General features: G+C 36.9%; 1 protein-coding gene and 1 non-coding gene across 2 annotated transcripts; both read left to right on the forward strand.

Annotated features, from left to right (window-relative positions):
* Positions 1–5,615: 5,615 nt before the first annotated feature.
* On the forward strand, positions 5,616–5,721 carry LOC131165144 (small nucleolar RNA R71). The gene has a single exon (XR_009139465.1). It is a non-coding gene; the product is annotated as a small nucleolar RNA R71 (small nucleolar RNA).
* Positions 5,722–19,295: 13,574 nt separating this feature from the next.
* Positions 19,296–21,441, forward strand: LOC131163343 (homeobox-leucine zipper protein HAT4-like). Its single transcript, XM_058119939.1, has 4 exons — positions 19,296–19,753; positions 20,185–20,483; positions 20,592–20,671; positions 20,782–21,441. Exons 1-4 carry the CDS (start codon positions 19,543–19,545, stop codon positions 21,107–21,109), a joined length of 918 nt encoding a protein of 305 aa, XP_057975922.1. The 5' UTR covers positions 19,296–19,542; the 3' UTR covers positions 21,110–21,441.
* The last annotated feature ends 757 nt before the right edge of the window (positions 21,442–22,198 follow it).

Below are 22,198 nucleotides of genomic sequence, written 5' to 3' on the forward strand. Positions count from 1 at the left end.
GCAAATCAAAAACAGAGACTAGTGTACAAGGAATCATCTAGAAAAAGAGAATTGAGTTCTGTGAACTCTGATTTGATATTGACACTCGCAAGGACGATAAATAACTCAAGGATATCTCACAAGGTGTCATAGTCGCCACGGATGTTCTCTCAATGCTCACAGGAAACCCTAAGTGCAATGAATCACGTGAATGTGTTTATTTAGCCTCGTGAGATGCATGTAGATACAGGAAATTATATAGCCAAATTAACATGAATGTACTGCCAATCGATTCTTCATGGAGTCATAAAATCATATAAAGAGAAACTATGCATGATTGACTCAAGTGTGTAATTCGTAAGTTATACATGAGTATATGAAAGGTATACACAGTGTTAAGCATGGCATAGTACAGTGTAATTCCTTCAGTGCTCCTCCTTTCTTTCTCTTTCTTTTTGATTTTTTTGATTTTTTTTGATGATTTTTATTTGTTTTTTTTTTTTAAATTAAAAACTCGGTACATGTACATGCACAGTGTTACTTGCGAATGCTCACCCCCCCCCAACTAAAATGGAACATTGTCCTCAATGTGAAAGCGCACGGTAAACAACTAATAGAAAAGTACTACTGATTAATGTAACAAGAAAGAAAAGGGTAAAACACAACTAAAACAAATAAACGAAAAAAAATAAAAATAAAACAGTAGCATAGAAAGGTCAGAGGACTCCCCTAGGGTCTTGCAAAAGCAAGACCTCTTTGTCGACATCAAATGGGATCATGAAAGGCTTTAGGCGCTGTCCATTGACTGTGAAGCGGTTGCCATACTTCGGATCAACAATCTCTACCACACCATGAGAATGAACTTTTTCAACAATATACGAACCACCCCATCGGGATTTCAATTTTTCAGGAAACACATGCAGTCGGGAGTCATAGAGTAGCATTTGTTGAGAAGAGAAAAGTTGTTTTTCTTTGATGTTCCTATCATGTAACAACTTCATCCGCTCCTTAGCCAAACGAGCATTATCATAAGTGTCCCTTCGAGATTCTTCGAGCTCGCATACCTACAATTTTCTTAAACCTATGACATCATCAAGTGAAAGGTTAATCTGTTTGATAGCCCATAAAGCACGATGTTGAATTTCAACAGGTAAATGACATGCCTTACCGTATACTAACCTGTAGGGAGACATCCCTAAGTTTGTCTTGAAAGCTGTTCGGTAGGCCCAAAGTGCATCAACAAGTTTTTCTGACCAGTCCTTACTATTAGGACGCACGGTTTTCTCAAGTATCGTTTTGATCTCTCTATTGGCCAATTCAGTTTGACCATTGGTCTAAGGGTGGTAAGGGGCGGAGACTTTGTGGGTTACACCATATTTTTGCATGAGTTTTTCAAAAGGTTTGTTACAGAAATGGGACCCTCCATCACTAATGATTGCCTTGGGCATGCCAAAGCATGCAAATAACTCTTTGAGAAAACGTATGATAACCTTGTGGTCATTGGTTCGACAAGGTATTGCCTCCACCCATTTAGAAACATAGTTCACAGCGACCAAAATATAAGAATGCCCAAAATAAATGGGGAAAGGTCCCATAAAATCAATACCCCAACAACCAAAAATCTCAAGAGTCAATATGGGGGACATAGGCATTTCATTGTTGGTAGTAATTTTTCCTAATTTTTGACAGGCCTCACATGCTTTACAAAAATTTTCAACATCTTTAAACATGATGGGCCAGTAGAGTCCACTTTGTAATATTTTTGAAACAGTTTTCTTAGCAGCAAAGTGGCCTCCACATATCCCACCATGGCAAAAATGCATCACGGAACTAAATTCATCATCTGGAACACATCTACGCACCAATTGGTCAAAACAATATTTGAACAGGTATGGATTATCAAAATAATAATGTCTTACCTTAGCTAGGAACTTACGCTTGTCTTGGGTGAGCCAATGGTCTGGCATCCGATTGGTGATGAGATAATGCACAATGTCGGCAAACCATGGATCGCATGACACAGCAAAGAGACATTCATCAGGAAAGTCATCATTCAAGAGAAGGGACACCGGTACCTCGGGTAGCTGCAACCGAGAAAGATGGTTAGCTACAACGTTTTTCGCGCCCTTTTTATCGCGTATGGTGATATCGAATTCCTAGAGGAGTAGAATCCACCTGATCAACTTGGGCTTGGCGTCCTTCTTTGCTAATAAATATTTCAAAGTAAAGTGGTCAGTAAAAATAATGACAGGTGCACCAATGACATAAGAGCGAAATTTTTCTAAAGCAAAAACAATAGCTAACAACTCCTTCTCAGTGGTAGTATAATTTCTCTGAGCATCATTCAAAGTTCGACTGGCATAATAAATAACTGACGGCTTGTTATCAATTCGTTGACCTAGAACCGCACCAAGAGCGTAATTGCTAGCGTCGGTCATGATCTCAAATGGCAAATCCCACCGAGGAGGTTGCATGATAGGCGCAATAGTCAAATGTCGCTTTAGTGTTTCAAAGGCCTGTTGACAATCATCAGTCCACAAAAATTCAGTTTCATTTTGCAACAAGGTACATAATGGTTTAGCAATACTACTAAAACCCTCAATAAAGTGTCTATAGAAACCGGCATGACCAAGGAAGGAGCGAATATCCCAGACCATCGTAAGGACAGGTAACTGAGAAATCAGCTCTACCTTGGCCATGTCAACTTCTATACCACGCTCAGAAACCAAATGTCCAAGTACTAAACCACTACGTACCATAAATTGACATTTTTCCCAGTTTAGAAGTAAATTCTTTTCCTTACATCTTTTCAAAATCGCAATTAAATGTGTCAAACAATGATCAAAAGACTTACCGAACACAGAAAAGTCATCTATAAAAATTTCGCACATATCAGAGAAAATACTCATCATACAACGTTGAAAAGTAGTAGGAGCATTGCATAGACCGAATGGCATTCTGCGGAAAGCAAAGGTGCCAAAAAGACAAGTGAAGGTAGTCTTCTCTTGGTCCTCAGCTGCTACGGCAATTTGATAGTAACCATAAAATCCATCCAAGAAACAATAAAAAGAATTACTAGCTACTTTCTCTAATATCTGATTTAGGAAAGGTAACGGGAAATGATCTTTTCGGCTAGCCGAATTCAATTCACAATAATCAATGCACATTCTCCAACCCGTTACTTTCCTAGATGGGATCAATTCTCCATTAGCATTTTCAATGACAGTCAAACCATATTTTTTTGGAACTACCTGTGTTAGGCTTACCCATTTGCTGTCGGAGATCGGATAGATGATGTCAGCAGCTAACAATTTCAGCACTTCATTTTTTACCTCCTCTTTCATGGATGGATTCAGCCTCCTTTGTGCAGCTCGAACTGGTTTAGCGTCTCCTTCAAGGAAGATGTTATGAGTGCAAATGGAAGGGTCGATACCCTTGATGTCAGCGATAGTCCATCCAATCGCTCCTCGATGCTCTCAAAGTACCTGCAATAATTTAGTTTCCTGTTCATGAGTAAGGTGTGAAGAAATTACCACAAGGAATGTGCCGTCTACTGGACCCAAGAAGGCATATTTCAGCTCGGCAGGCAATGGTTTCGACTCAAGTGTTGGAATTTCTTTTGCGGATGACTTCAAAATTTCTGGTAGGTCAATGGCCTCAAATGTAGGCTTATGCCAACTACTTGTATAACTCACATCAAACATATGAGGACCACTATCTGGGATCTGCTCCCCTGATTCTAGCAATAATTCATTAATCCCTTCAAACTGCATGAAAGAGTCATTTTCAAGTGCGGCATCGACGTCGAGTACCGACAGTAGCTCTGAAGTGTCTAAGTCATCTATCACATCGATTACATAAGTATCTGCATCATCACACCCACTTGACATCCTATGAGCATTAAAAACATTCATTTCCAGTGTCATGTTCCCAAATGTGAGCTTGAGGACTCCGCTCCGACAATTAATCAGGGCATTTGAAGTAGTAAGGAATGGTCGCCCCAAAATGACAGGAGCCTGATAAATGGTGGAAATAGGCTGCTGCATATCCAAAACAACGAAATCCATATGATAGTAAAATTTGTCAACCTGAACCAAAACATCCTCAACAATACCTCGTGGAGCCTTTACAAATCTGTTTGCCAACTGTAGCATCATAGTAGTTCTCTTCAATTCACCTAAACCTAGTTGGTCATATAATGAAGACGGAAGCAGATTCACACTACTCCGTAGGTCAAGTAGAGCTCTCTCGATACGAGATTCACCGATCATGATTGGTATCGTAGGGGACCCAGGATCTCTAAGTTTCTGTGAAGTCTGACTAAGAATCAACGCACTGACCTACTCAGTTAAGAAAGCCTTTTGCTTCACTTTCAGTTTCCTTTTTACTGTGCATAGGTCCTTTAGAAATTTTGCATATGCAGGGATCTGCTGTATGGCATCTAAGAGTGGAATATTGATTTTTACCTACTTGAATATCTCTTGAATCTCCGCATGATACTTGTTCTTTTGTCAAGATGTCAAACGCTGAGGGTATGGTACCACAGGTTGGTATTCCTTAACTAGCTCATCCTATTTATTATTTGACTTTGTTAAACTTAAGCTGGCCTCATCTGATTTTTCTTTTCCTTTATCTGTCTCATTTGTCACCTCAGGTGTCGGCTTGGTTGTTTGTTGGTCAGTGGTCATTTCAGGACGGGGACCTTCCTTTCCACTTCGCAAAGTAATAACTACTTTTGCTGACTCAAACGTATCCCCTGAAACATTGTGCACTAACTGTTGTGGCTGTCTATATACCTGGGGATTAGGCTGAGGCTGCGTAAGGAATTTTCCTTTTTCCAGGGTATTAAGCTGTGTACTCATCTTGCTTACGGCATCTTTTAGTTCTCCATTGGTCGTAACTTGCATTTGCATGAATTGCTGGAGCGTGGTTGCCACTTGCGCTACACTATCATCAGAAGCTTTCTTACTGGAATGGGGACTAACGCTGGTTGGAATCCTGGTGGTGCGTAGCTCTGAGAAAACTGTTGCGGTTGATAGTGTGGTTGAGGAGCTATGACTGGATTGTATGTCGGTTGCGGAGGCGGTGCATATGATTGAGGTGCCTGCTAATATCGTGAAGATGATGGACCAGGCTGATCATTTCTCCATTGGAGGTTTGGATGATTCCGCCACTCCAGGTTGTAAGTGTTTGAGAGTGGCTGATTCTATGTCTTGTTAACCTAATTTGCCGATGATACTTGATCAGATCTGCTCTCTTGCAACATAGGTAAGAATTGACAATCCTGAGGTCTGTGGTCTGAAGTCTCACAAATCGTGCAAATCTCAGCTTTTGACTTTTCAGATTCCATAACTTCTAATTTCTTAGATAACGCAGCTACAAGGACCTGTAAGCTAGTGTCTTCTTTGACCTCATATCTGCCCCTGCCACTGATTGCTCGGATAGGTTGGGCAGCTATCGGCACCCGTTCAGGTCGTGCGTTCCACTGCTGGGCACTTTCAGCGAGATAGTCTAAAAATGATAAGCCCTTATCTGGTTCCTTACGGAAGAACATCCCATTGCATATAGACTAGACAAATTGTTTGCACACAGGGGTTAAAGTAGTAAAAAAATAATTCACTAACCTCCATGATTTGAAACCATGGTGCGGGCATATGTTCATCAAGTCCTTGAATCTCTCCCAACATGCCTGGAATGTCTCGCCATCTTTTTGCATGAACTAACTGATCTGCTCCTGCAGGTACTGAATTTTCTGAAGAGGAAAGAACTTATGTAAGAACTCACGCTGCATTTTAGCCCAGCTAGTAATAAAGTTAGGGCGCAAAGAATTAAACCAGATTTTTGCCCTGTCTTTCAGAGAAAAGGGAAACAAACGTAATTTAATGTATTCATCAGTCTCAGCCCTATTAATGAAAGTGGTGCAAACCATCTCAAAGTCTGTCAAGTGTTGGTACGGACTCTCAGAGTCCATCTCGTGAAATTGGGAAATCACAGATAACATGTCATGCTTAAGAGTGAAATTCGGTGCATCTTGTGGCAACACAATGCATGAAGGTGTAGATGTGCGTGCAGGCTGTAGAAAATCTTCAAGTGTACGTGGTGCATGTGCAGCCATAGCTTCTTCAAAATAATGGCCAAACAGATTATTCAGCTCAAATTCAGAATCGCCCGTAGGACTAACAGGTAAACAGTCAGACTCGGTGCTATGTGTATCCCTACTGGTGTTAGGTGAAAGTCTACACAATCGATTCGAATTATCTCGAACCCAGGGTATCAAACATCACAATCGCCAACAGAAATCCACTAACACAGCAACAGATAAATTTTTTTTCAATTTTTTAATTTTCAATTTTTTTTATTTAATAAAAGAAAATCAAAAAAAATAATTGGAAAAACGCAAAATTCGAAATTAAAACTGGCAATTCCCCGGCAACGGCACCAAAAACTTGACTCACTCAAAAAATGAGCAGCTCGAAAGCTATCCCAAGTATAGGAGTTCTGTCATGTAATATTAAGCCTAAGGGTTAGATCGTCTCCTCAGGGAATGCGTTTAATCTCAGATTTTACGTTCTTCCAATCGAAATTAAAAATGCACTGAACTCAGTTCAGATTTGGGGTTTTTCAGAATTTTGGAAAGTTAAACAAAAACTTAAATTAAAGTCCTAAAACTAGCATGCTTCAATTTAAAGAGTACGTAGGAATGGAAACTCTAATCTACCTAAGGGAACATCGAAACACGCTCTAATTAAAAATGGTAACATTAATCATGGAATTAAAGCATGTAATGGAAACTCGATCAGATTCAAAGCATACAATAAAAACCAAGACTTTAACACAAATCAAGAACCCGAACCAAAATGTAAATACGTAAAAAATCTAAGCTTGAACAATACCAAAAAGTAAAAGTATGAACTTTAACAAAAAGGAACCTAACTAAATCAATCTTCATTTAGAAATTAAATTTTAAGAGGAAAAGACGACTAATTTAATAGAAACACATTTTTTTATTCTCCTTTTTTATTTTTTTTTTATTTTAGAACTACTCCAAATCTTAAATCAATTGAATACTATGAATAAAATTTACTGTAAAAAATACTTGAGAATTCAAACAATTAATTGAAATCTAATAACAGTAAACAAATTAAAATAACATTCAAAATTCAATCTTTTTCAATAAATAAAACAAGAATTAACTTAATGAAGAAAGAAGAATAACGAAAGAAAATAAAAAGGAGAGATAGATGGTGAGAGTGTATCTTGGTTGCTGTAGACAGTAGAGGTCGCTGCTAGTAGCAGCAGGCTGCTGTGGAGTGCTTCGGGTCTACTGTGGAGGAGCTGGAGGTCGGGGCTGGCTGTGCAGAGGGCATTTTTGCAAGCCGAAAATTCTATGGAGGTTTACTGCTGCAGGTTTTGCCAGAGCTGTAGCAAGTTGAGGGTCTTCGGATGGAGCAAGGTGGAGCAGAGCTTTCGGACTCTCCTCTAGCAGCAGTAATAGCAGGAAGAATAAATGATCCCTCGGGTTGTAGCAATTGAGTAGCTTAGCAGGAAGAGGTAAAGAAGTCCTGGCAGAGGGCTGGAACTTCCAACAGAGGAGTAGATGGCTATGGTGAGTTGCAGAGGCAGAGAGAGTAAGAGAGAAAGAGGAAGACAAGGGAAGAACAGAGAGTTGAGAGGAAGAACAGGGAGAGAAAAGAAAAAAAAAAAACAAAGGAAGAGGATGGCAGAATGAGCAAGAGAAAGGGAATAGAAAGGCTAAGGAAAAGAGAAGGGACAGGGGAAGAGAAGAAGAAGAAGAAGAAGAAGAAGAAGAAGAAGAAGAAGAAGAAGAAGAGCAGAGGAAAGGAGAGCCCCCAAGAGCTGCACTGGAGGAGTTTAAAAAGAAAAAAAAAAAGCCCTACCCGGATAGCACTGACCCGACCCGGCCATGCATGGCCGGGTCACATCAAATATTCATTCAAATATATTTTTTATTTTTTCATTTTATTTGTTCTCTATTCATCGCAGATCTGACTCTTCTGGAACTCATATGTCATAAAACTCAAAACACAAAAGTTGTAGATGATCATTTTCTCTTTCTCTATAAATTTGAATCGTCTCGATTGGAATTCAGACAGAAAAGTTATGCATGAAATACGAACAGGTGTCGGTTTTAGTTCCCGAGAATTTTCCTATGACAAAAAATTACCAAAACTTCATAAATAGTGTAATAAAATTCAAGAATGATGATTTTGGCACTTTATTAAAATATTGGATAATTTTGGACATTTAAATAAAAATATAAACTGTAAAGCTCGGGTTAAACGTCCAATTACGCAGTTTTGGTGCGTAATCATAGACTGCTCTGGTCATCATGGAACTGACATCAATTGCTACCTGAGCAGTTGACTTAGGTGGTAATTGCCCTCATCAAAGTGGGGCTCTAGTCTCCTCTGGACTTATAGTAAGTGATATATTTTGGGTATATCAATATTCATTCATGTCCTCTCTCCTCCTCCCCCAGCACATTTTGCACCTTACCAAAATTCCATTTCCCATTTTTAGAATTTTAAATTTTACTACCTTAAAATAATAGTAGCAATTTAAAATATTACTATGAGTCTATAATAATAATTAGAGTAATAATAGTGGATACAAATTGTTAAAAATTTTTAGTTAAGTGCAAAGAGAAAGTATAAGTATCTCAAAATTTTACTAATCAAATTTTAAAGAAATATGTATCTTTTTATCAGAATTCATAAAGGGTTTCAATTAGGGGTGTGTAAACGGTTGGTTTGGCCAAACTCAGTTAATTAACTGAATTTTTTTATCAACGCTAATCTCTAACCGAACCGACCAAATTAGTTGCTATAACCGAACCGTACCTAACTGAACCAACTTTTTGGGTAATTCGGTTAATCGAATTTGATCAAATAAATTTAAAATTAATTATAAAAATAAATTTTGATTGCAAATTTTGTTTCTAATTTGCCAATTCCAACTTAATTAGTAAAATGGTTTATTTATAAAAAGGATATTTTAAGATTAAACATTTAAGATTTAACATATATCATGTATTAATATTACTAATTTATATTTAATTATTAATTAATTAATAATTTAGGTAATTCGATTAACCGAATTAAAGATTCCCATACCTGAACCGAAAATTGAATACCCAAAATTATCCAAATCTGGAACTGAACCAAAACAAACCTATATATTAACCAAACTGAACCGAACCGATTGAACTCGATCGGTTAATTTGGTTAAACCCGAGTTATGCTCACCCCTAATTTCAAATGTCAAGTTTAAACCATAACATATATATATATATATATATATATATATATATATATATATATTGCGAGATGATTTACTTTCTGATATTTTGCAACTCATAACTTTTTTTTAGAAATAAATATTACAACTTTAAAATAATAATAATAATTTATATAATATTGTAATAATAATGATAAAAGACAATATTTAAAAAATTAAATATCACGATCAACTATAAAAACAAAGTATAAGGTTTTGTTTGATTTGTAGAATGCCTATTCAAAGTAATAAATTAGTGTTAATTGTTAGCACCGAAGGAGCCCATGGGTGATCTTAATACACATGAGTGAGCACCAACTTGACCCAAAAGCTTAATCCTAATAGGTCTTGGGCCCAACCATATATATAAGTATCCATCATTCACTCAAAATTTTCAATGTGTGACAAACTCACATGTGGAATTCTCAACAATATCCCTCTCACTTGTGAGTTCCAATTGCACCCTCTTAAACATAAATAATCTCCCTTATGGGAGTATTAAGCCCAATTCCCGAATAGTTGTTCAAGTGGGTCTTACTATTTGGCATTTTACATGCTTCAGATTGCATCCCACGTGTCTTTGAACCAATCCTACCTCCCATGTATTGATCCTACTTAGATACATCCCAGACATAGATTGTAACGACCCGACCCTTTATATGGACCCAGGTGTCACTCACTCATATATAATACCTATACCTGTTCAAGATACATAGACAACCCGCCCTAACTAGGGACATACGGGTATAAATCATACATAAATTCAATGTAAATGTCACGGAAAAACATGAACATCCATTGGGATTTCTATTTGTCTTATACCAAAGCTTACTAATACATCCACAATTACATAAATTTGGACTTAGAATAAATCTTGTTATTACAACCCTCTAAAATGGAACTTTTATCTAAGTTTAATACAGAATTCATATGCTTACGTAAACCAAAATCCGATCTCCCCAGTCCCTTTAGCTACTAGGACCGACGTACTGATGGACCTGAAAACAAAGGTTGTACGATAGGGTGAGACACCTCTCAGTAAGGAAGAAAGTGTTACAACAGTGTGTGACTGCATATATGCACATTTTCATACAAATTCATACATTTGAAACATTTGTTTATAATATGGTATCATATAACATTTATCTGCACATCAAGTATTTAAATCATGCATATGATTAATAGAACACCCCCAGCTTGATATGACAAATTGCCTATTTACCCTATGGCATGGGTTGTGCACTAATTGCCTTTAATAGTGTCCTGTTCGTGCAGAAAAAGTTGAGCATTTTAATGGTCCGACCGCTCCCTGGTTTATTTTTACCAGCAACTTACTAACTCCTTGCAGGTCGACCATCTAATGTACCTATACTAATTATCTCATGTATGGTTGCACTGCTAGCATCAGTACCTAACCCTAGGAGCTTATTTCAACCCTCGAACAGGAGTATCTTTCAACCCCTTTTACTGAAGTTTCTTTTAACCTCTTTTATTGAAGTTTCTTTCAACTTCTTTTGGTCACAAGATGTGGTTCTAGTATTATATATACAATTTATAGCAAAATATAACAACTTGTGCAATTCTAATATATTCATAATTTCAGATAATCACATTGGGTTCAAATCGGTGCCTTTCCACTCAATTTACCCCTTTTTGTTTACTGAATCAGCTCGGTGTATCACCGACCTCTGTTTTCCACATTCTCAGTATAACAAATTGGAATTCCGTTCCCATAATCTATATCAGTAGTATAGAAAATTCATACTTTTCCATTTCAACATACTCAGTATAACAAATTGAAACTCTGTTCCCATAATCTATATCAATAGTATAGAAAATTCATATATTTCCATTTCAACATATATCACACAAATTTAATTCAAAACCTGCTAAATGATAAAAATCTAGTAAACATCATTTAAATGGTTAAATAAAGGATTCAAGCATCTCCTACTATGGTATAAATACAAATAAATGATTTTTGTAAAGTTTAGAGATCATATGCCAAAATCCTCGTTTTTACTAAAAATCGTAAATTTGACATTTTTACTCGGTAGAATTTAGCAAATAAGCAGTTAAATCATACCTATAAGTATAAACAAACTTTTTAGCGGTTTAGTTTTCCAAAATTAACTGTTGCAATCAAATTCCCCTTACCTTAAACTCGAAATGAGACTACGTTCGGAAACGATCCAAACCGACAACCCGGGATCCTAAAAACCTAAAACCACATAACATAACCTTACTATATTTTCTACTACTATCCAAATATCCAATCAAAATTAAGATCAGATCCCTACCTCGATTTTTGGGAAAAACTTGAAAATCTCCGAAACAACGATCCAATCCACTAAAATTGTAGAGTTTCCTCTTCTGATCCATGCAGTACCCTCTATTTTTGGAAACGGACGACAAACGGCAAAGAATAGTAGAAAGAGAGAGATTCGTAGGTTACATAGAGAGAGAGAGCTTTTGGAAGAAACTTTAGCCCTTAAGCAACCAAAATGGATATTTATAGGGCCTTTAACCAAATCCAACTCGTCAACGAGGTAGCGTCTTTGTCGACGAATCCACCACACAGTTCGTCAACGAGGCCATCCCTTCGACGTCGGGCCTAAGTTCCGGATATTCTCTGACCTGTTTGGTATTTGCTCGTCGACGAGGCTCTGAATTTCGTTGACGAGGCTCTTAAGGAATTTGTCGACGAACGTGACTCTTCGTCGACGAACCTAGCTTATTACAATTTGGGTTTCTACATAAATGATTCTTATTGGTCTCGGTCACACACTTGGTCCTCAAATTGTTACCACATCAAAAGAATTAGCTTCACGTTTCGACTTTTACAATGTCACTCACCTAGAATTACGAACTGTCGACTCTGATACCACTTGTTAGCACTAGAGGAGTCCATGGGTGGTCTTAATACACATAAGCGAGCACCAACTTAACCCAAAAGCTTAAGCCTATTAGATCTTGGGCCCAATTATATATATAAACACTCATTATCCACTCAAATTTTCAAATGTGGGACAAACTCATGAGTACAATTTTCAATATTAATAGGTTACTTACAATTAGTTATACAAGAAATTATGTCACTACTATAAAACAAATAATAATATGTAATATTTTATGAGTCTATAATAAAGAACAAATAAGGAACAACTATTTCTAGTATTGGCTTTTTGAGTCCGATCCCTATTTTGATGCTGACAAAGGACAAGTTACTTATGCGTGTCCTTAGCATATGAACAGATTCATTATCTTAACACACGCATAAGGGAATGAAAATGGAAGCCAAAAGGAACGAAAAACTCACATCATCTGGGGTTTTCCATGGAGTTAGAAGAGCAAAAAATAGAAGAAGACATTTGACTTTGATTGTAATTGCATTTAATTTTTATTACTTTGGTTTGTAATAATACATGCATCTACATGATATGACTTAATGCTCAGATAGGCCATATATAGACCTTAGTGCAGACTTTGGTCGACTGACGATGGATTTTTGGGGTACTTTAATAGCCTCGGTCGATCGATTCATTTTAGTTATGAACACCCCGATCGACCGAACACTCTGCTGGCTGAAAAGTCAAAATATTGACTAAGCTTCAGGCGACCGAACAAAAATGAACGTATCTTCCACGGTCGACCGAATCCTGGTCATTGAATTTTTCACTATCCCCAGTCACCCAAACTTTTAGTTCAAAATCACCTTGGGTGACTGAATTGTGAGGCTCGGCAGACCGAACCATTCACCGTGTGATCGAAATCATGAAGGTTTGGAAAATCGCCAGACTCAGCCGATCGACTGTTTCCCACGGTTAACTGAACCCAAAATATTCACTTTTCTTTTTGTGTCTGTTTGGGCGGTCGACCCTAAGGACCGTGCAATCGTAACTCTCAAGTTGTCAATAATTAATTGCGGTAACTAGGATTAAAATTTAATTAAACAAATCTAATAATACCCAAAGTGTCCCAACGGTCATATTTTCAAGAAAAACTATAAATACTCCTTTCATAACTTAGGTTAGTAACTTTGATTAGCCAATTTTTCTCTCTAATTTTAACCTAATCAAAGTTTCCCCAAAATACGTTTTTATTACAAAACTCTTTTATTGGAGCAAATCTTTTATACTTTCCAACTCTTTTCATTATTCTTTAAAAACCATCTTTACAAGAGAGTAATTTTTATAGGTATTTTGTTTTTCATTCAAGGCATTAACTCTCTCATTTCCTCTTCACTTTGAAAATTATTTTGGGAGTTTCTTTAATATTTCTTTATATATTTCCATGGTAAATATTATATTGGAGAAATACATTTTTGCTTTGATTTGCACATTGAATATCAAATGTTTGTATTTTTGTTTTGTGAAAAATCATTTGAAACCAAAATCCTAGGTTCTCTGGTTTGTTCTTGAAAAAATATTGTTTGGAGAAAATCTTTTGTAGGTTTTAAATATTTGAAGCTTTTTATCATATACATTCTTTTCAAAGATTACAAAAATTATTTTGAAACCACCTTTTCTCTACTGAGCATAAATCATATCATAAAAGAGTGCATACATTTTAGAGCTTAAATGTTGTACATTTTCGCTTGTATTTAGAATTATTTTATCATGTAAAAAAATATTATTTATGTATCGGTTGGATTTAACTCGGAATTGAATTGAGAAAACTCAGCCCCGTAAGTGAGACCAGTTGGGTTCAGCCCGTAAATTGAACTGGGGAGTCTCAGCCCTATAAGTGAGACCGGTTCGGTTCAGCCCGAAAATTGAACTGAGGAGTCTCCACCTCTTAAGGGAGACAAGTTGGATCCAGCCTTGTAATTGAGCAGGAGTTTACCTCGCTCCCATAAGGAGAGGTTGTAACGGCTTCTACTCTGCCTGTTTAAGTGAGCAGGGTTAGTGGAATCCTTAATGGGTATGCCCAAAGCGGGGACGTAGGCTCGTTTGACTGAACTTCGATAACAAATCTGTGTGTCACTTTCTCTCTATCTTATTTAAATTTCTGCACTTTAATTTCAGCATGTATATGAATGTTTATTTAATGTCATAATTATTTGCATACACACATTTGATTTAAATAAGATATACTGCACATGTGTATGTTTACTTTTATTGTTAAAATTATTTTACATACACGCGTGTACATTGAATGAGATATGATATGCGGTAAATCGGTGTAAATGCTAAATTTAGCCAAAATATTTTAAAATCCAATTCACCCCCCTCTTGGGATCACACCAATTCTAATATTCAGATTTCATATGGAGATGTCAATTCTTTTCTTATTATCCGTTGAATGAATTAATTAAAAATATATAAGATTAATTATTTCCTTAATTCCCAAAATCCAAATTATATTTTATCTTATTCAAAAGAATAACCATTCTACCAAACTAAAAGAGTTGTAAGTATCTAAAAAATTTGTTGGAAGATCTATAAAATGTTTTTAAAGTTCAAGAACAAGTATTTAATAAACAAATTTCAACAAATTCGTTTCTTTTTAATTAAAAACTTTGATATTTTCTTTGTCAGTGTCACATAAACTCATTTTTACAACCCTATAAATCGAAATAATAATAAAGGCAACAGACATTTACCTTTCTTGAATTTGACAAAAAAGATAAATACTTTTCCTAAAGTTTTAAAAATATCACAAACCTCTCATGAGGTTTCAAAAATGTTACAAACCTTTCCTCAATCTTATTAGAAAGAGATTCCTAACATTTTTAAAACTAGTTGTGGCTAAACAGGTTAACGAGTTGGGTTTGGGTGGATCATAAACGAGTAGGGATTAAATGGATTCGGGTTCAAGTTGACCCGTTTACTATTAGGTGGCAAACATATAAACTCAAACTCATCCATTTCATAAACGGATAATAAATAGGTATCCGTTAGAACTTGTTTAAAAATATAATTTATTTATTTTTAATTTTTTATAACATTTCATAGAAAGTGACATTTTTTTATTAAAAAAACACTCCTTTATTTTATTTATTAATATCTTAACAAAAAAAACAAAAAATGTAGAAAATAATATATCTCTTTAATTAATTTTATTTAATGTAATATATATTTATATTATTAAACGGATCACTTGGCAAACACCCAATTCAAACTTAGCTAACCTGTTTATTAAATGAGTCAGATTTAGATTGACTTATTTATAATTAAGTCACATTTTATTAAATTTAAATGGATAGATCACGAATTATCCGTTGGGGACTAATCCATTTTGCCACCCCTATTTAAAACAAGCTCATTACTAATTTTGAAACTTAAGAAAGCATTAATGCCTTTTTCCCCTAATAATAATAATAATAATATAATTGTGCCTAAGCCAAGAACACAAGCGTGCATGATGATAATTGTCTCCTTTCATTAAAAGGATTCTACTTTTCAATCAGAGCTCAATCATTGGCCCTGGTAGACGGCCGGGGACTCTTTTGTCATTTCACACGTTAGAAAAGGGGCCTCTCTGTAAATTCACAGGTCAGGACCATTCGCATGCAACCCCTGGGGATAGAGATCCGCACCACCGAACTGAGACGAGCAAATTAGAATCCCCTCTGGGCGCGTGAACTCCACTCTCCACCCTTGAGCGGGACACAGCCAAAACCCCTCTGTAGATGGAGGGCGTATGGGAGACTCGCCGCCTAGGAGAGTAGAGGAAGCGGAAGGAGGAAAGCACAAATGATTGTGGGGGAAGAGGGTGTCGGGGGACGGAGGGACAGGATGACACGCTGGGCCGCGAGATACGAGTGGGTGGGGTAGGGGAAGAGTGGGGCCCGCAGTGCCCACGGGGGGTGGGGGGCGTGACGGAGCACGTGTCTCCCAGCAAGACATGTTGGGCCACGTGAGTTGGGCTTGGAGAGAGAGAGAGAGAGAGAGAGGTGTGGTTTGTTGAGGAGAGCCGAGGGTGAGCTTAGCTTTTTAATCTTTTTTTTCTTCTTTCTTCCACGCTTCCCTCATTTCCGCCCCTCCCACGTGATCTCCACCCTCCTCTGTTCCCCTTATCCTACTATTCTCACCCCCACTGTGGGCCCCACTCCACTTGCCCACCATTTCACCCCAAAGTCAATTCCAACTTAGTTAAAAATTTAAAATATTACACCCATATATTTTGATAATTCAAATAAAATAATGATTTTTAATTTTTAAGATTATAAATTAAAAATATGTTTGATTACCTATTTGGTTAATTTAAATTCAATATACTATTGATTGAAGTAAAATACTATAATAAAATGAATAATAAAAAATTAATAATTACCAACTCCTTCGATTTTTTAATAAGAAAATAATTTGATTGGATGAACACTCATTTTCATCCTTGAATTATTTGATAATTAAGATATAAATGATTAAATTAATAAATACAACTTAACAATAAAAAAAGGACACCCCGACATACAAAGCTTCCGCATATGTTGGAGGGGACCACAATGAGTTTATAGTACGCAGTCTTCCTTACTTTGCATTTTAACTAGACGTTGTTTACATGCCTCAAACCCATGACCTGCAGGTCATATGACAATAACTTTATCCTTACGTTTAAGCTCTCACTCAAATATAACTGAACAATATTGTAAGAAAAAAATAATTATTGTAACTAATTTATTTAATTATTAAAATTTAAAAATTCTTTTTGGTGCTACAAGAACAATTTTATTATATATGAGTATTGCAAAAACTAAAAAATTACAAAATTATATATTATATTTTTAAAATTTTTTTGAAAGTTTATGCATTTCTTTTCTTAAATTTTATATGGCCAATTTTTTTTGAATTTATGAATAGAACTTTTGTGTGAATACAAAAAAATAAATTGAATAAGAAGGATTTTTTTTTTTCTAGTAGTTTAAAGGTGTTTCAAAGTATTGGACTAACAAGAAAGAAGAAAAGTAAACATGTTTTAATATATATATATATATATATATATATAGGTTTTTAAATTATTTTTGTAATTTTATAATAATTTTTTGAAATTGATGCATATCAATAATGTGAAAAATTAATTTAATAAATAAAAGATAACTTTTGAAAGTTATAAGGGTTGTGATATGCTTTTATTCTGTTTTTTTTATTATACCTTTAAAAAGAAAGAAAAATTATATATATTAGAAAAGTTATGAATATTTAGAACTAATATTTTCTAATCCAGTAACATTTAATTTGACAAAATTATAAGATGAAAATGCAATAATTGCGCTAAAATAAGTGTGAAAAGAATTCAAAAATAAACAAAATTTCTTTTGTCAATACGTATGACATTTTTTACTAGTAAAATTTTGTCGAAACCAAATTTTCATATTATAGATGTAAAAAATATAATTCAGCCATTTTGATTGTTGGAAAAAATTAAATAATTTCAAAATATAATTTAGCCATTTTAATTGTTGAAAAAAAATAAATAATTTTTAAATATAATTCAGCCATTTTAATTGTATGGAAAAAAATAAATAATTTTTACTTTTTGTTCTTTGTTGCTATTCTTTTGTGGAATTAATTTCTAAAATTTAGAAATTATAAGTAAATATAAACAATTTTTAATAAAATTTTAGAAAATATTTTAAATTCTATTTTATATATATATTCTGTCCGACAAAATGCCTAAAGCGTGACCTGTGACAGCGATGAAATCAGAACCGTCCAATGGTCCTGCCTCTGAGCCATCCGATGACCAACATGTACAAGCAATAATTAGAGATCTGTCTGCCTCGGCACGCTCTTTGCAGTGAAGCCGGGCACACGAGCAGAACGAAACAACGCAGGCTCCGTGGCGCGTAGAGCACGGGTAGGGAGGTGCGTCTGGGTGGGGCGGGTGGGAAATGCATAAACGGAAAAGGCTAAGAAAGGGACTCCCCCTCGTGGGGGGATCGCATGAAGAAAAAGAAAATTCAAAAAAAGGGTCAGGTGAAGAGTGAGGGGGTGTGGGGCCCACCTTAAAGTTGATCTGTCCGCTCCAATCATGGCCATTCACACATGATTTGATGGTTGTCGAGGTTTGTTCGCCTGCCCCGGCGCGGTGGCAGGGGGCGGTGGACCCCACCTGCACAGTAGATCTAGACCGTCGGTTCGGGACAAGATGAGAGAGATTGGCCCACAACTCTAGACTTCATCTACATCGTCATGATGAACAGGAGGATCATGATGGTGCACCCTCATCATGGTCTCACGGTTTGGTCCACAATTGGTTTGGGGGCACCAAATTGAATGCACACTTACTTCCAATCTTCCATTCATAGTTTTTTTTTTTTTTCATTCTCTTTTTAAATAACAAAAATACTACATTTAAATTTGCATACACAAAATTTAACTTTTTTTTTTTGGATTCATCCAAGTGTTCACAACAGTCAATGACATCTGTTTTAAGGTCCGTTACACTGGTTGTGACTAATAAGTAAGAGTGGACATTTGATTGGTTCGATTAAGGTCCGTTACACTGGTTGTGACTAATAAGTAAGAGTGGACATTTGATTGGTTCGATTAATTAATCAAATTAATAAAAAAAATTATAAATTAAAATTTTTATTAACCAAATCTATCAAAATTTTATAATTAATCAAACTCAAAATTGATGGGATCAAATTTTAGTTAACTCATTTTAACTAATTTAATATTTTAATATATATAATATAAATTTATAATACGTATAAAGTATAAATAATATATATAATATATAATAAATAATATGTTTATATATATATAATATATGAAATATTTTAATATATAATATATATAATTAGTTAATTTAAATTTAAATTTAAAATTTAATAAAAATTAAATTAAAGTAAATAAATTTTTAACTAAATCTATGGTAATGAGTTGCTATTATTATTATTATTATTATTGTTATTATTTTTAGATGGGGTGGTGGAGTCAATAGTCAAATAGCATGATTGGGATGCAGTAGAAAGGATTTGGCAATCTCCCAATTAACCATGAGAGAGAGAGAGAGAGAGAGAGAGAGAGAGAGAGAGAGAGAAAGAGGAGAAAGAGAGGGACAAAAGTGGAAAGAGAGAAAAGGTATTATTATATGGTGAAGGGAGGCAGAAGCCATGATTGAGATAATTGGCTTCCTGACACAAAGTCATCATTGAACTCCCTTCTCCCCCCACTCTCCTCTATTTAATACCCACCTCCCGACCTCAACCCTCGCCGCCAATCATCATCACCATCATCATCTCTTCCCATCTCTCTGAAACCCTAATCCCTCCGCCGCCCACTCCTCTCCTGTTACCTCCGATTTCCTCTGAAGATGACGGTGGAGAAGGACGACTTGGGGCTCAGCCTCAGCTTGAGCTTTCCCCACACCACTGCTCCCACTTCCGCCGCCGCAGCCCGCCATCATCCGCTGCAGTTGAATCTCGTCTCTTCCTTTGCTCTTCCCCCTCCTTTCTCTCCATCGCCGACTCCCCTCGCGAATCTTCAGAAAAGCGCCACCTGGAACGATGCCTTCGCTGCTTCCGGTACGCTTTCCCCCTGACTTCTCTCTCTCTAACCGTTTCTGTTACGATATCTAGATCTGCATCTGTCCTATTCGTCGTATTTCTCCAATTCTTTCAGATCTGGTTTAGCTTTTGCTCTTCTTTTCTCATTTTATCCTCTTTCTAGTTCTTTCTCAGAACATCTTTGAGGACTTCGATTTTTTTTTTTTTTAAATAGATTTCCTTTCTCCCTCTCTTTTTAAATAATAATAGTTTATAAATTTAAGTTTCATCGGTGGAAAGCAAAATATTTTTCGCTGATCTTTCTATTTATTTATTGATTTATGTTTTAGTTTATACTCAAATCTCCAGTAAACTGATATTTTTCCGCCTGGAACTATTAGATCCGTTAAATTTTCTCAACTTTGGGTGTGGTAACTCACGTATTTCGTGATTTTGTGCTGCCGGAGCAGATCGGAACTCCGCGGACGCCAGAACGTTCCTCCGAGGCATCGACGTGAACCGTCTGCCGTCGACAGTGGACTGTGAAGACGAAGCCGGCGTTTCGTCGCCGAACAGCACGATTTCCAGCGTGAGCGGGAAGAGGAGCGAGAGAGAAGCCAACGGTGATGAGCATGAGATGGAGAGAGCTTCCTCTCGCGGCATCAGCGATGAGGAAGACGGCGACACCTCTCGGAAGAAGCTCAGGCTTTCCAAGGACCAGTCCGCTATCCTCGAAGAAAGCTTCAAGGAACACAACACTCTCAATCCCGTGAGTACACCATATCACAGCACATACTTTTATTTGGCTGCCGAGAAACTGTAAGAAAAGAAAAGAAAAGGCATGGAATTGTTGTTTACGGAGTTGCCGTGTTTGCAGAAACAAAAGCAGGCGCTGGCGAAGCGGCTGAACCTCAGGCCTAGGCAAGTAGAGGTCTGGTTTCAGAACAGAAGGGCAAGGTGAGATATTTCCCGATTCCCCCAAGGGTATTTTTGGTATAAAATAATATGGCGATTTTACAGAAATACCATCGAGATTTGGTTTTATTGACGACCGGGAAATTCTACAGGACGAAGTTGAAGCAGACGGAGGTGGACTGCGAGTTCCTGAAGAGGTGCTGCGAGAATCTGACGGAGGAGAACCGGCGGTTGCAGAAGGAAGTGCAGGAGCTAAGAGCACTAAAACTCTCCCCGCAGTTCTACATGCAGATGACCCCTCCGACCACCCTCACCATGTGCCCGTCGTGCGAGCGCGTGGCGGTTCCGTCGCAGCAGCAGCAACAACCCTCCGGCCACCAGATGGCGGGGGCGCAGCATCGCCCCATCCCCCTGAACCCGTGGGGTGCGGCCGCCTCCATCGCCCACCGGCCGTTCGACGTTCTGCAGCCGCGGTCGTAATTACCCCACCGGAGGAAGGGCATTTTGGTCATGACGGAGAAAATCAGCCATGAACAGGGCAGAAGCATGGTGTTAATGATGTTCTCTAACAAGTCTGTAGTGGGAAGATTTGGTTGTTGGAAGGGGTGATGCTGGTGGGGTCCCTGGTGTTTTGTTTTATCGACCCATCCCCTGTTTCAGTCGTAGAGATTAGAGAGAGGGATAGAGAAGAGAGGAGATTAGGAAGAAGACTTCGAAGATGTAAAGTGCAGTTGTGGGTTTAATTAATTAATTAATTAATTAAGTTTGAGTTCTGATGAATTAATTAATGAAAGAAAAATCTATAATGGGAACAGCATGAATTAATTATGATTACAAGTGGAATTGTTGTTTAATGCTAGTATGTGCAGGATTTAGAGGGGACATGCGTGCGGATTATGTGCAATGGTGTTGGGGGGCGACTTCGTGTTTGTCCAATGTGTAGGCCAATTAGAGGGGTTAACTTAAAAAGGTTGAAATTTGAAATTAGGGTTTTAGGGTAGAAATATTTTGGACAATCCTAGGAGCACCCAATTCAAATGGGCATTTTTATATTTTAAAATCTATAAGTCTTTATTATTTAAGAAGACTCTCATAATCGTGATCGTTTTGTCCTTATCATGAAGTGTAACTAACTAGGAAGGCAGGCACTAGAGGATGAATGCATCAAGCCTCCATAATTGCACAATCTGGTAATACCATAGATTTTTTTAACCTTTTAGTAGCAACTGTGGACCATCCAATAGTTGAACCATTGCCAAATAATTTGGTACTCTTGTATTACAAATTATTAGGATTGAAGAGTACTCCAAATAACGTTTACAAATTATTAGGATTGAAGAGTACTCCAAATAACGTCGGGTGCTTGCGTGGTGGTGTTCGATCCTTGTTGATGCGCTCAGTGATTGGATTTATTCAATCTTGACACGTGTCTCCGGGGACGAATTTGATGAAAGCCTAGCTGGCACATGGAAGCTGAGACCACATCCAATTAACTCAACCGACGAACCAGGGCTGCCAACCAGTGAGTTTGTGACACATTGGGAGGGTCCGAAGAGTGGCTTGTCGAAT

The sequence above is a fragment of the Malania oleifera genome, chromosome 9 (assembly GCF_029873635.1).
Source record: "Malania oleifera isolate guangnan ecotype guangnan chromosome 9, ASM2987363v1, whole genome shotgun sequence".
In the NCBI taxonomy this organism is placed as follows: Eukaryota; Viridiplantae; Streptophyta; class Magnoliopsida; order Santalales; family Ximeniaceae; genus Malania; species Malania oleifera.